General features: G+C 37.7%; 1 protein-coding gene across 3 annotated transcripts in view; it reads right to left on the bottom strand.

The window, feature by feature from the left end:
• Nucleotides 1-15,789, bottom strand: part of SENP2 (SUMO specific peptidase 2) — a 33,340-nt gene continuing 17,551 nt past the window's right edge. For all 3 annotated transcript variants that reach the window (XM_043874460.1, XM_043874461.1, XM_043874462.1), the window contains 7 exons: nt 14,775-14,951; nt 13,096-13,227; nt 11,672-11,875; nt 10,527-10,606; nt 7,897-7,981; nt 2,819-2,914; nt 1-1,332 (listed from right to left, as the gene is read on the bottom strand). In XM_043874460.1, the coding sequence (XP_043730395.1) occupies nt 1,270-1,332; nt 2,819-2,914; nt 7,897-7,981; nt 10,527-10,606; nt 11,672-11,875; nt 13,096-13,227; nt 14,775-14,951 (837 nt within the window). In that variant the 3' untranslated portion in view covers nt 1-1,269. The remainder of the gene's footprint in view (nt 1,333-2,818; nt 2,915-7,896; nt 7,982-10,526; nt 10,607-11,671; nt 11,876-13,095; nt 13,228-14,774; nt 14,952-15,789) is intronic.

Below are 15,789 nucleotides of genomic sequence, written 5' to 3'. Positions count from 1 at the left end.
TTCAGGTTCTGCCAGACAACCTTTTATTACATCAAAAAAGCAACACTAGGCACTAGATTTTGCAAAATATGTTCTGACCAACTCTAAATTTCCTGAAATTAAATATGCATAACCACTGTAAGGTTTTTAATGAACAAAACAGTTAAATACAAACTTTCATATGCAAAATAGATTACTGTAGAACTGGCAACCTCAGAACCAAGTACTAAATTTTCTTGCACAGATTTCAGTAAGGGTGGAATGGGGAGATGTAAATGCTAATGAGTATAAAACTTAATTTCGACTTCATATAAAGGAAAAAAAAAACGTTGAGAGAAAACAGCTTTAAATTGAACAGTATCCTTTGAAATCAACAGCTCAGGCCAGCCCTTCCCTTACATATCTGAGGCTTATACACAAGCAGATTTGGGATCAAAATGAAGATTTAGGGTTTACAGTTACTTCAAATCCAGTTTTAAGAGTAGCCAAGTCTCTCATTTCCAGAAAGTACCTCATTTCCAGAAAGGGAAGTCTCTTTAGGATGACTCCGACACTCTTCTGAAGACACTTAGATAGCCAGAGTTCCTGGGCCATAGTTCCACTTTTCCATGATACCATGCCAATGCTGTAGTGTAGACTTCCTCTGAAAGGCAACCAGAGCCCTACACCACGGCACCTCTCCTGGCACTGTCAAGCCTCAAAAGAAAGAAGACCTCCTGCTTCAAGTCAGTAGTTACTGCTCTAGCTGTAGAGGCTAATTAACTCTTCCTTCCTTCCCCACTGACTTCCCTCAGGATCTTTAGCAGGGAACAGCAGCTTGATCAACATTCCTTTCAGAAATAAATAGTTCAAACAAGTAATTTAGAGTTAACTTTAAAAGAGCAGCAGAAAACAGCCACTGCCCATCATGTTTGCAAATGAGTGAGTGAATGAATACACATGAACAAACATAAAGAAAAAACAAATCATAAAATAAATTCTGCACTTCCCACATTCATAGGGGGAAAAAAAATCTTTAAAAAAAAGTATTAATTAGCGTATGTTCTTGTGTGGGTTGATAGTCCAGGGCTCTGAGCAGGCACAGCCTTATAAAAAGGGTTGCAAGCAGCCCGCTGCACACCAAGTCAGGACCAGGGTGCAGAGAGAGGCCTTCATGCACTTCTGACAGCTCAGTACCTGTGAAAGAACAGAGGTGATGCAGGGACTTCTTAACCCACAATGCATGAGGTATATGGAAACGTCCGTCCATGAAAGAACCACCAGCAGCTGGAGAGACGGGGTGGGGCATTCTCACAGCAACTGCTGATGAAGGATTTCCCACACCATCTTCTTCCGGAACAGAGGCATCTGGTGCTGCAGACAATCCACAAGCAACATAGTCATCACATGTGAAAGTGCCAGGGCATCAACAACCATTAGGTGTAGCATGTAAATAAAGTAGGATGATCGTGTTCTTTATGTAAGCCTTGACTGTGCTACCCCATGGTACAGATTTATAAGGCCATAAAAAAAGGTTTATAATATGTATTATTGTATGTATCCTAAGCATTTTTACATGTTAAGGAAAATCAAAGCAGGATGCAGAATTATACAAGAGTCCAATAACAGCTTCATAACAAAAACGTGTACCAAAAAGGGAAACAGCTAAGTGGCAGCACAAAAAGTAACTTTTTTACTTATGTATTTTCAAACCATTCTAAAATGGACGCTTTTTGCTTTCTTATGAGAAAAACATGAACTCTATTTAAATACAGAAAAAACAAGCCTACAAGTTTCTGCTATATCAAATGTTTTCCATTGTAAATTCTGTTCAAATAGCAACTTCTCTCCTTCAAATGTCAAGTCAAATAATAATTCCTTGTTATTTAGAAGCATCAAAAAATGAAATCCTTTGCTTAATATTCTGCTTTAACTGATAATCATCACATGGGCCAACTTTCAAAGCAACAACAAGCAAGACAAATCCAAAATCACCTATGACTCTTCTGATGAAATCAAGTCTATACTCTTGAGGTATTTCATTATAAGTATCTGGATATACTATTTTCCTATAAACTAGTGTGGAGAGGCCTAAAAAGTCTTAACACATGGATTTGTAAATTATTTTAATAGCTCAAAACATGTAGTAAAAATATTGCACATTTATTCTTAGTAAAACTGCTGAAGTTAACCAATTATATCAATTCGGCATGGGATCCTTAGTGCATTCTGTTCAAAAACTTGGAATGGGATTAATATTAGTCCTATTATTCAATATGTACAATGTGGTAGCCATCAAAATGAGGTCTGTTAAAGCAAACTTTTTTTTCTTTTAAAGCAAACTATTTTTTAAAGGAGGTTGTCCTTTGTTGGAAAAGACTTGAGAATCCACTATTACTAACATAAATTCTCAACAGTTCCCAACATATTTGAATTTCCACTCAAATGCAGAGCTATGGAGAACCAAAAATTATCAGAACAGAAGGGAAAAGAAGCATTCATAGCTCTGTCTTAAACCTGCAGCTTAAGTTCTCAAGAGGCCTGATTTCTCCATGCTATTAAATATTCTAACATGCCTCCTTCTTTGGGTAAAGCTATCATTAATACTCAAGAACCAGTCAACACTGGAGTTCAGAGATATGAAGATTGTCCCACTGGTCACCAACGACTAGGATAAAAGAGAGAATACACAGTGACAAACCTGATGTTAGCAAGAGCAGGACTATGGCCAAGGTTTACAGCAAGAATAGTAGCACAGCTACCATGATTAAGAGTTTAATGTGAGCCAAGCAGAGGTAACATGCTCTGAGTTTACCTTGTTTAGTAACAAGTAAATGGATAAGCAGGGGTCTTCACTCACCTGAGTAAATGTGATAGGTTTGTCCCTAGAGATATAATCTGCATATTTACAAGTAAACATTCCACAATCACTCCCATTCAACTGCTGAGGAATCTCCTATAATTACAAAAAAAGGAGAGAGGAAGGGATGAAATTTTATCAAGTACAAACTCCTTTGACTTTTCCAAAACATTACTGTGGATAAACAATATTATAAAGGTAAATGTTCAATCTGGTATTATACAAACACACAGACACACACACAAACACAGTTAGTCTTTATGTGGTATAAAAACTCAACCCACGATATGGTGTATGTGACCCTCATAGAAAATGTTTTCTAGAAGTAAAGAGAAAAGCAAAGTGAGAATTCCATCTCTCACCTCTCATATAAACCAAAGTGAAAGAAGATGTATTACCAGGAATATGAATTCTAGTCAGAACTGTTTCAGGGGAATTTATAAATATTGAAAAGAGCTAAGGGTGGCTCAATTGGAAATATGCTTACAATACAACTAACCTATTTCAACACTGCAGAGTTTGACTTCTCTTCCCTAGCAAGAAAACTAAGACTACTACTTAGTCTATCCCATCAGGAAGCTTCCATAAGCCTCTTATCCTTCTCCATCAGAGGGAGAATGTTGTAAACATTCTGAAAACCACAGACTGAAAAGACAGACTGAAAACCACAATCACAGAAAACTAACCAATCTGATCACATGGACCACAGCCTTGTCCAACTCAATGAAACTATGAGCGATGCTGTGTAGGGCCACCAAAGACGGACGGGTCATGGTGGAGAGTTCTGACAAAATGTGGTCCACTTGAGAAGGGAATGGCAAACCACTTCAGTATTCTTGTCTTGAGAAGACCATTGAACAGTATGAAAAGGCAAAAAGGTAGGACACTGAAACAGGAACTCGCCAGGCCAGTAGGTGCCCAATATGCTACTGGAGATCACTGAAGAAACAACTCCAGAAAGAATGAAGAGACAGAGTCAAAGCAAAACAACACCCAGTTGTGGATGTGACTGGTGATGGAAGCAAGGTCTGATGCTATAAAGAGCAATATTGCATAGGAACCTGGAATGCTAGGTCCATAAATCAAAGCAAATTGGAAGTGATCAAACAGGAGACGGCAAGAGTGAACATCAACATTTTAGCAATCAGTGAACTAAAATGGACTGGAATGGGTGAATTTAACTCAGATGACCATTATATCTACTACTGTGGGCAAGAATCCCTTAGAAGAAATGGAGTAGCCATCATAGTCAACAAAAGAGTCCGAAATGCAGTACTTGGATGCAGTCTCAAAAACGACTCAATGATCTCTGTTCCTTTCCAAGGCAAACCATTCAATATCATGGTAATCCAAGTCTATGCCCCAACCAGTAATGCTGAAGAAGCTGAAGTTGAACGGTTCTATAAAGACCTACAAGACCTTCTAGAACTAACACCCAAAAAAGATGTCCTTTTCATTATAGGGGACTGGAATGCACAAGTAGGAAGTCAAGAAACACCTGGAGTAACAGGAAAATTTGGCCTTGGAGTACAGAATGAAGCAGGACAAAGGCTAATAGAGTTCTGCCAAGAGAATGCACTGGTCATAGCAAACACCCTCTTCCAACAACACAACAGAAGACTCTACACATGGACATCACCAGATGGTCAACACCGAAATTAGATTGATTATATTCTTTGCAGCCAAAGATGGAGAAGCTCTACACAATCAGCAAAAACAAGACTGGGAGCTGATTGTGGCTCAGATCATGAACTCCTTATTGCCAAATTCAGACTTAAATTGAAGAAAGCAAGGAAAACCACTAGACCATTCAGGTATGACCTAAATCAAATCCCTAACGCTTATACAGTGGAAGTGAGAAATAGATTTCAGGGACTAGATCTGATAGACAAAGTGCCTGATGAACTATGGACAGAGGTTCGTGACATTGTACAGGAGACACAGAGCAAGGCAATCCCCAAGGAAAAGAAATGCAAAAAAGCAAAATGGCTGTCTGAGAAGACCTTACAAATAGCTGTGAAAAGAAGAGAAGACAAAAGCAAAGGAGAAAAGGAAAGATATACCTATTTGAATGCAGAGTTCCAAAGAATAGCAAGGAGAGATAAGAAAGCCTTCCTCAGTGATCGATGTGAACAAATAGAGTAAAACAAAAGAATGGGAAAGACTGGAGATCTCGTCAAGAAAATTAGAGATACCAAGGGAACATTTCATGCAAAGATGGGCTCAATAAAGGACAGAAATGGTATGGACCTAACAGAAGCAGAAGATATTAAGAAGAGGTGGCAAGAATACACAGAAAAACTATATAAAAAAGGATCTTCACGACCCAGATAATCACAATGGTGAGATCACTCACCTAGAGCCAGACATACTTGAATGTGAAGTCACGTGGGCCTTAGGAAGCATCACTATGAACAAAGTTAGTGGAGGTGATGGAATTCCAAATGAGCTATTTCAAACCCTAAAAGATGATGCTATGAAAGTGCTGCACTCAATATGCCAGCAAATTTGGAAAACTCAGCTGTGGCCACAGGACTGGAAAAGGTCAGTTTTCATTCCAATCCCTAAGAAAGGCAATGCCAAAGAATGCTCAAACGACTGCACAATTGCACTCATCACGCTAGTAAAGTAATGCTCAAAATTCTCCAAGCCAGGCTTCAACAGTACGTGAACCGTGAACTTCCAGATGTTCAAGCTGGATTTAGAAAAGGCAGAGGAACCAGAGATCAAATTGCCAACATCCGCTGGATCATCAAAAAGCAAGAAAGTTCCAGAAAAACATCTATTTCTGCTTTCTTGACTATGCCAAAGCCTTTGACTGTGTGGATCACAATAAACTGTGGAAAATTCTGAAAGAGATGGGAATACCAGACCACCTGACCTGCCTCTTGAGAAATCTGTATGCAAGTCAGGAAACAACAGTTAGAACTGGACACGGAACAACAGACTGGTTCCAAATAGGAAAAGGAGTACGTCAAGGCTTTATATCATCACTGTGCTTACTTAACTTAAATGCAGAGTACATCATGAGAAACGCTGGGCTCGATGAAGCACAAGCTGGAATCAAGACTGCCAGGAGAAATATCAATAACCTCAGATATGCAGATGACACCACCCTTATGGCAGAAAGTGAAGAGGAACTAAAAAGCCTCTTAATGAAAGTGAAAGAAGAGAGTGAAAAAGTTGGCTTAAAACACAACATTCAGAAAACTGAGATCATGGCATCTGGTCCCATCACTTCATGGCAAATAGAAGGAAAACAATGGAAACAGTGAGAGATTTTATTTTCTTGGACTCCAAAAATCACTGAAGATGGTGACTGTAACCATGAAATTAAATGATGCTGCTACTTGGAAGAAAAGCTATGACCAACCTAGACAGCATATTAAAAAGCAGAGACATTTCTTTACTGACAAAGGTCCATCTGGTCAAAGCTATGGTTTTCCCAGTAGTCATGTATGGATGTGAGAGTTGGACTATAAAGAAAGCTGAGTGCCAAAGAATTGATGCTTTTGAACTGTGGTATTGACGAAGACTCTTGAGAGTACCTTGGACTGCAAGGAGAACAAACCAGTCCATCCTAAAGGAAATCAATCCTGAATATTCATTGGAAGGACAGATGTGGAAGCTGAAACGCCAACACTTTGGCCACCTGATGCGAAGAGCTGACTCACTGGTAAAGACCCTGATGTTGGGAAAGATTGAAGGCAGGAGAAAGGGAGGACAGAGGATGAGATGGTTGGGTGGCATCACCGACTCAATGGACATGAGCTTGAGTAAACTCTGGGAGTTGGTGATGGACAGGGAGGCCTGGCATGCTGCAGTCCATGGGGTTGCAAAGAGTTGGACATGACTGAGCGACTGGACTAAACTGAATTGCTTTGGACCACCACAGCTGCAAGCAGTAGAAAGAAAAAGCCTCTTGAAAGGCTTTTAACCAATCAGGAAATCTTGCCTTAAGAGCACAGTTCTGTCCTGAAAAAACAAAAGCGCTTACTGCTTGTAAGCACAACTCAAGGGCATCATAAACCAAAGGTGCTGGATTCCAAGCCAGGTGAAGCAAACTCACACATCTCCAAATTTGTGTTGCACTAAATGCTGGCCAGCCCCTTACACACTTTGTCAATTATAAGGAGCACAAGAGTATAAGCATAACGAGAAGAAGAGTATAAGTGAGTCTAATTCCACTGCTGGAAAACATACTAGATGACAACTCAATTTGGATTTAAGGAAATACAAAGTATTATTGTAAAAAGGAAAAGGCTGAAAATGCATACATATGGTAGGTACCTCAAACTTTTCTCCTGAGCCCAGCATCTCTCAGAATGCTGGGAACTATAGATTCCACTATACAAATACAGAGAACTATAGATTCCACTACAAAGAACGTCTTATTACATTTTCCATTCCAGAACACAATTATTCATCCTCAATGAAAAGAGCACAAACTCTTTTCTATGCTCTCCTCAGGAAATTTCAATACTTACTCTTCTAATTATTCAACTTATAAATGAAACTGCTTTTGGATAAAGAGAACTGAGCCATTACACACAGATTAGGGCTAAAATTGAACTCATGTAGCTGACTTCAAAAAGGAGCCATTAGGACTGAATGATGTATGCAGTTTTAAACCTGCAATAAGATTCAAATCTGACAAGATTCAAAGAACATTCACAAATAGCACGCCTGATTGTTGAGGACTCACAGCATGGAACCCTAAAGATCTAAGTATACAAATTTCTCAGATAAGTTTTGAACAGGAACTTGAAGTTCCCATTAATGCCAACCAAGAAAAGTAGCTGACTTGCATCTTTTTTTTTTTTTAATCTTCTTCCATTTTTGAGTCATCCTATCAGATATTTAACATTTATAATTTAAGAAACAAGATCAAGGCTTAAAAGCAAACATCTTGGTTAAGTGAATTTCTAAAGATTTAGAAGCAGATCATTCTTAGGACATACACCTCAGGAAAATGAATGCATAAGGATGAATAAGGGGAGGAAGAAAGCCAAGTCAAAATAATATGCTACTAACAGGAAATGCAACAAAGTATTTGAAATACAAAGATCATCACTCACATGTGGCTTCATGCTGTAGTGGGTCCACTCTAAAAGATTCAGGTCAATATTTCTTTTGGTCTTACTTTCATCCTGTAAATACTGACTGAAAAAACAGCAAAGAAATATATCGATGAATCCCTGTAGACACCTAGTATACTAATTACAAAGACACCGTGATATTTAACAGAGCCATTCTCAAATCCACCTGTTAGATTTTTAAAATATGATTGTTTTTGGCTTTTTACATTTTACTTTGTTTTATTTCTGATTACAAAAAAAGTTAAAACATAATATGTAAAATGTAAAAGACTTCATAATAACCACTCTGGAAATATTTTTTATTAATGATTTGCTGTTCGTTCTTCTAGTTCTCTCCTCCACTCCATTTTAAAGCACACATTTTATTCTAATGAAAGAAAAAAGTACTTCATTTATAACTTACTTTTACTCACTAATAATAGATACATTAAAACAGGACAACTAGCCTGGAGGCTTTAAAAGGAAAAAAAAAAGGCACTGCCATAGGGAAAAAAAAAAAAAGGAAGGCTAGCCTAAGCTAAAGGAGACTAAAGAGACATTAAGTACATGCATGAAGCCTGACTGACTTCCTGAATTAGGGAAAAGAAGCTAGCTGTAAGATATCTGATGATATCAGAACATGAATCTTATATTACACATCATGTGTGTGTGTGTGTGTATGTGTATGTGCATGTGTGCTCAGTCATGTCCAACTCTTTGTGACCCCATGGACCGAAGCTCCCCAGCTCAGTCATGCCCAACTCTTTGTGGCCCCATGGACAGGAAAAATCCCTGTCCATGGGATTTTTCCAGGCAAGAATACTGGAGTGGGTTGCCAATTTCCTTCTCCAGGGGATGTTCCCAACCCAGGAATCAAATCCATATGTCCTGCATCTCTTGCACTGGCAGGCAGCTTCTTTACCATTGCGCCACCTGGGAAGTTCACGTTACACAATAGTGACTGTCAATTTTCTGAAATGTGATAATGGCATACGGTTATGTAAGAGAATTTCTTCATTCCTAGGTGATTATACACTTAAGTACTGAGAGTAATTAATTTTATCCAAATCGCCAGAGGGATATCAAATTTAACCTATGCATCTCTGTTCTCACGCTAACCTGCATGTAAGATATAAGTGCTACTAGGGCATGTGCTCTACAAGGGAGCAGCAGTATCACTCCCAAAGAGGTGAAAACTGGTTCTGAGAAGATAGCAGTCTAAAGCTTAACTCAAAAAACAAAAAAGTCTATTCATTATTTTCTCTGGTCATGGAAAAATTTTTTTAAAAATTTGGAGTGGGAAGGCGTTAATGAAAAAAATACAAAAGCTGGACTAAAGGCATCAGGAAAGGGAGGGGGCCTCAGATGCCCAAAAAAGCTGAACTCTTTATATATTTAAAAAAAGACAGAGGGGGAACAAAAGTATGAATGTTATAAAAGTAAAGTTCTGTTGTATAATGTCATAAGCAACATATAAAATTCTGCTGTATGAATCCAACGAAAACATTTTTAAGTATGTGATAATATATGTGTCCATGTATGTGCACATGTATGTATTTATACACATTTTACATACATCTTAAGCAGAAAAGACTAGAAGGAAATAACTGCTTTATAGACAATCTGGTGTACCTTATGATTTTTTTAAAACTTCCCTATATTTTTTATTCTTATGGGTATTTTATTCAACACCTATATATAACAAAGATCTTTATATTAAATAATGTAACAAAGAACTGATTACTGTTAACGACTTTTCTTCATATCATTCATTTAACAAGTTCCTTACTAAAGTATCCTTATTAAAACCTGGAACCTGCATTTGCTTCCAGTGACCATAAGGGGTTCAAAATACACTCATTTCACTGCTTTGCCTCCACCCTGTGAAATTCTTATCTTATTCTTTATACAGCTAATAAGTGGCTATGCTTTAAAGGCAGGTTTCTAACAATTATTATTGAAATAGCTGCCTACAAACCATATGTTTAACTTAAAAATTACCTCTAAGAGATGAACCCAACTATCATGGAAAACACAGGGACATGAATGAGTGGGCTAAGAATTGACAGAACTAAAAAAAAAAAAGAATTGACAGAACTAATTCTCCCCAGCTGACAGCTCTTTACAACATTCAGAATAGTGTATGAACCCCAGAGAAGTGAAGTGAAGTGAAGTGGAAGTCGCTCAGTCGTGTCTGACTCTTTGCAACCCCATGGACTGTAGCCCACCAGGCTCCTCCATCCATGGGATTCTCCAGGCAAGAATACCGAAGTGGGTTGCCATTTCCTTCTCCAGGGGATCTTCCCGACCCAGGGATCGAACCCAGGTCTCCCGCGTTGTAGGAATCCCAGAGAAATCTAATTCAAATTGCAGGACTCTAACAAGATATATTTTACATATGACAAATTTGTTTTCAATGATTCAACTATATAAGATTTCTCAGTACAGATCTGATTTTTGGGTTATTTTTAGACAAAAAGACAGATGCAAGTCAAGTCCTGAACAACTGAGAAGACAGCCCTCACTACACATTAGACTACTGTACACCAGAGCTTCCAAGGATTAAACAGAACCGACCACATAACGAAGGGCATACTGAGGCAACAGTGAAGCTTTCAGCCTTTACTTACAGGAGAATCTCACAGATCCTGTGGCCTTTTTGTCCCATAGAATCCAGATATTTAAGACACCTTTTTCTTAGGTCTATAGCCTATAATGGAAAAATGCAACATCCAGAAACAACCATAACAAGGAGAATTTTATTTCTAAAAAGAAAAGCATCTTTTAAACATCAATATATGTACCAACATGAATGGATTTCTAAGACATATTTTTCATAAAACATCACAAATGACATGAGCTCCATGCCTATAAAATTATATTTTTCTATTCCTACAGAAAGGCCTAGAAATTTATTCCTCAAAACATTAGTGGTCCTTTCAGAGTGATGAGCTGCATTCTGGGGGTTTTTTTTTTTGCCTTTTTCTTTATACTTGTACAATAAACCTGTTATCATCTTCTAAACAAAAGTAATAAAATAACCCATGTGTACTAAAACTCTTTTCTACTAAAACTGAAAGCTCCTCCACTACAGACTCTTATAGCTTTCAAAACTGTTCAATTAAAGAACTAAGATGTGATTCTGCAGAGTATGCCTTTAACATATACTACTGGACTCTCAGTGGACAGAAAAGGGTCACCTTCATTACAGGCACACTTCATTTCATTGTGTTTGGCAGATACTGTAGTTCTCACAAATTAAAGGTTTGTGGCAACCCTGCATTGAGCGAGTCTATCAGTGTCATTTTTCTAACACTGAAGAGTTAACAGGAAGTGTCTATTTGCTCACTTCACGTCTCTGTGTCATATCTTGGTAATTCTTCACAACATTTCAAACTTTTCATCATTACTATACTTGTCACAGTGATCTGTGAACAGTGGTCTTTGATGCTACTATTGTGAAAAGATTACAACTCACTGAAGGCTCATGTGATGATGGTTAGCATAAAAAGTATTTATCGATAAAGTATTTTTTAATTAAGGTATATGCATTGGTTTTTAGATATGATCCGGCTGCAGACTTAACAGACTATAGTGTAGTATAAACATAATTTTTATAAGCACTGGGAAACCAAGAAATTGATGTGACTCACTTTACTGAGATATTTACTTTACAGTGGTGGCCTGTAACCAAGCCTGGAATATTACTGAGGTATTCCTGCTTTTAACAAAACAGTCATTATCCAAACTCCAACAGTTAAGCCTCTCAACTTACCACCAGGCTCCAATGTACCTTCCGATGAATAGGCACCAGAATAAGTTCCTGTTCAAAGAGACTGACCCCTTTGGTCCATCTTTTCACTGCTTGGTAACCCCCAGACTTTAATTTCGGATAGAAGAAAGTACTGAATGCATAAAGTGCTGGATACCCTTGCCTTTTATTTCTTTCCATCAGGAGGTTCATGTAAAAATTAATGACCTATAATACCAAGACAGTAAACATTGGAATATGGCAAGTACATTATTAAAACTCGATTTCTACCTGTAGGATGAATTAGAAATAAGACACTAAGGGAAGGGACAGAAGATAAAAGAGCTATCTACGACAGAAGATGGAAAGCGAAAAATGATCAGTGCAAAATGCGAGGGATTAAGAAGGAATGAGACTGTACTTCTGAGGCATATGAGTAAGAGAGCCAAGAGAAAGAACTCTAGGAGAAATTCTGCAACAACTAAAAGGTGTATATACTATATCACACATAAAACATGCAGAAATATTAACTGGAAGTGAATTTTACATAAATTATACCTCAATTTTTAAAAGCTCACTGGAAGGAAATACACCAATAGTTATTTTGTTTGCTTTTGAGTTGTGCCATTTTTTGTTTTCACAGAAATATGTAATTTTAATCATTTTTAATTGAAATATAGTCGATTTACAATGTTTCAGATGTACAGCAAAGTGATTCAATTCTACATATATATTCTTTTTCAGATTCTTTTCCATCATAGATTATTACAAGAGACCTGTGCCACTTTTGAATGATAATACTGTTCCTTCACTTTTCCTATATTTTCTAATTTTTTTATAATAAACATATTGCATTTATAATATGAAACAGAAATGTTCTAATTTTACAAGAATGTGTTTATATGCCATGAGTCATGGCAAGAGGGAAGGCAGGCAAAGGGAGAAAATGCAGGGGGCTGCATGGCTGGGTAATGATCAACTAGAAAACTGGCAAGAACTAAGACCTAGCTTTAGCTGAATACGTAATGATACAAGACAATTAGGCAAATTTTTATATTTATCACTCAAATGAAATAAAGAAACATACAGTGCACACAGAGTGATCAAAATATTTATTATCAAAAAAAATATAATGGCTCCTATAAGAATGCATCTAAAATAAATGATCACTTGTCTGCTTCTTTCATCAGTTGCACCCAGGGTTCATAAAAATGTCACTAATAAATGAAGATGAAGATGAAACAAAGCACAGATACAGAAAAGGGAAACATTGCTAATTAAAGGCAGTAAACAATCAGAATTAACTATCTTTTCAAGGTTTAAGATGTTTTTGTTTTAGATAAACCAAAGCTGCCTTACCAATCCCTCCTGTGTAGAAACCACGATGTTACAGATAGAAAAGAGTTAAGCATAATGATAGTCCAAGGGGTAAAAAAAAGACAACTTACTTCATCATTGAGCCAGTGATAGTTTCTCAAGGTCTGGATATCTCCTCGAGTGATTCGTAATTTGAAAGCACTACTTAGGATCTCATCCTGTGGGCCATGGCCTAGAGCATTACTGATTTCCTTTTCCATGTCCTAAATTATAAAGTCCAGAAGTCGTTACTTTATTTTTTTTTTAGAAGTTGTTACTTTAATAAAGAACCATTATCAAATACTGAAAGTCTGAGATTGAAAAAAGCTCTTCATCTCTGTAATACCTGACCCTTAAGAAAAACTATCAAAGACCTACTAAACTAAAGGATAAAAAGATTTTAATTCAGGACCACAAAACAGTCTTACTAATGGTTATATGAATGCCAGTCCAATTATTAGCTGCTAGAAAAAGTTATTGGGTAAAAGCATTTGAAGTATAGTCTCAATTATCCTACCACCATTTAAGGAGCACTATGAGCCAAACACGTACCAGATGCTTGAAGTACGTCATTAATCCCTATCTGTGGGGAAAGTACTGTCACCATTTTATAGAAGAGGTAAAGCTCAGGGAATTTTGGTTACATGCGCAGGCATATGATGATTAAAAAACAGAGGCAAGATTTGAACCCAGAAGTGTCTAACTCCAGAACTTTCTTCTCCTTTCACAACACTATCAAAGCATTTTCATACTTTCCTTAACTATCTTCTGAACCTTGATTTTAAAAAATCAAAGTAATAAAATTAGGGCATCAAAGAGATCATTCTATCCATTTTTGATGTGAAGAGAATAACCAGAAACTAGAAAACTAGGCAGCAGTCTGACAACTGAGTCCTTATTGAATAGATGGCATCATTTTTCTAAAAAATTGCACAGATAAACATAAATTTATGCTATAAGCCTGGATCTACAAACCAACTAGAAACTTTCATCCAAATATTTTCACTTCTGCTTCCTCTACCACTAAACACAATTTTGCAACTTTATGGATCTTTCTCTCCACCTGCATGCCCAATACATAATAAGTGCTCAATAGATAATCACTGAATAGCAATCTGCTAAGACAACAATGGAGAAGTCAAAATGTGGGCTCACTTTTAAAATGAGAATTTTTAACTACCTTCATTTCCTTGTTTTCTACAAGTTTTTACTTATTTGTTGTACAATGATCAATGAAAGGGGCATTTTAGAGAACCATAATCACTTGACAAACATTGTAATGAAGGGGAGTTCCCTAGCAGTCCAGTGGTTTGAACTCAGCACTTTGACTACCAGAGTCTCAGTTCCAACCCTGGTTGGGGAACTGGTATCCCATAGGCTGTGCGGCATGGCCAAAAATAAGTAAATAAAATGTTAAAAAGACAAAAACAAAAAAACTGCAACAAATCTCTTCATAATGTCAAACTCATACTATATAACTCAAAATATTTTAAGTTTAGAAAAAGAATCTACAAAGAGTCCATTATATTCCAAGATATGTGACAATTCTGTCCACTCATATTTGCTGAAATTAATCTAATCCCTTAGGCCACTTTTACAGATCACTAATGATCAGTGTAGCAAGTAACTGACCCGCCCTTGGGCCTGATTTCCTTCACACATACATTCCCTAGCCTGGAGAAACTCCTCAAAACAAAACATGCACTCAAGCCTTGAGTAACTAAGGTTATTTAAAAACATGCTCTTATTGGGTTAACACAAGAAACAATACCTCCGTGAGCTCAAGAAGGTCCTCCGTCCTTTTATCCCGCTCTCTGCTTGGGCAGCCTTTTTCTTTTGCGTCAAGCACTGACACTTTCCTCCTGAGTAAGCCATTGCTTCCACTGCCCAGGCGGAGCCGGGCTGACACTTCTTCAGACAGGTCGGGTTCCAGCTGAAGTCCCCTCCTCTGGTTAAAAAAATCCCCATATTTTACAGACATGCTTCATACTTGTACATATACACATACGTAACACATGATATATAAAATAGCACCATTATTTGGAAAGAAAAGAGAATGAGTAAATCCCCAAATGAGTAAAGTACAAAAAATGTTATCTGCCTGTCCTTGCAAGAGGGAATAAAAACTTCAAGACCTAAGGTTCACAACAGGACACCTCAATTATAAACCATGAAACAGAACATTCATCATTTTCCCAGGAGGTAGCAAGAAAATTTGGAGAAGGCAATGGCAACCCCCTCCAGTACTCTTGCCTGGAGAATCCCATGGACGGAGGAGCCTGGTAGGCTGCCATCTATGGGGTCGCACAGAGTCAGACACAACTGAAGCGACTTAGCAGCAGCAGCAAGAAAATTATTTTCACTTCTCTTATTTCAATTAAAAATAATATAGTCAAAAGATATACTGAAAAACTTTAAAAAAGCAAAATATATGACCCATAATCCTATCATTCAGAATAAACCATGGGTAGACGTCCCTGGTGATCCAGTGGTTTTAAGAACCCATCTGCCGATGTGTGGGACATGCGTTCGAATTCTGGTTCAGGAAGATCCCATATACCTCAGGGCAGCCACGCCCCTGTGCCACAACTACTGAGCCCATGCTCCAGAGCCCGTGAGCCACACTGCTGAAGCCCGAGCACCCTACAGCCTTGCTCCGCAACAAGAGAAGCCACCACAATGAGAAGCCTGCACACCAGAGCACCAGAATTAGAGCAGGCCCCGCTCATTGCATCTAGAGAAAGCCCACACACAGCAACGAAGACATGGTACAGCTAAAAATAAAT

Source organism: Cervus elaphus, chromosome 19, assembly GCF_910594005.1.
Source record: "Cervus elaphus chromosome 19, mCerEla1.1, whole genome shotgun sequence".
Classification (NCBI taxonomy): domain Eukaryota; kingdom Metazoa; phylum Chordata; class Mammalia; order Artiodactyla; family Cervidae; genus Cervus; species Cervus elaphus.
This window is presented reverse-complemented; position numbering and strand designations above follow the sequence as displayed.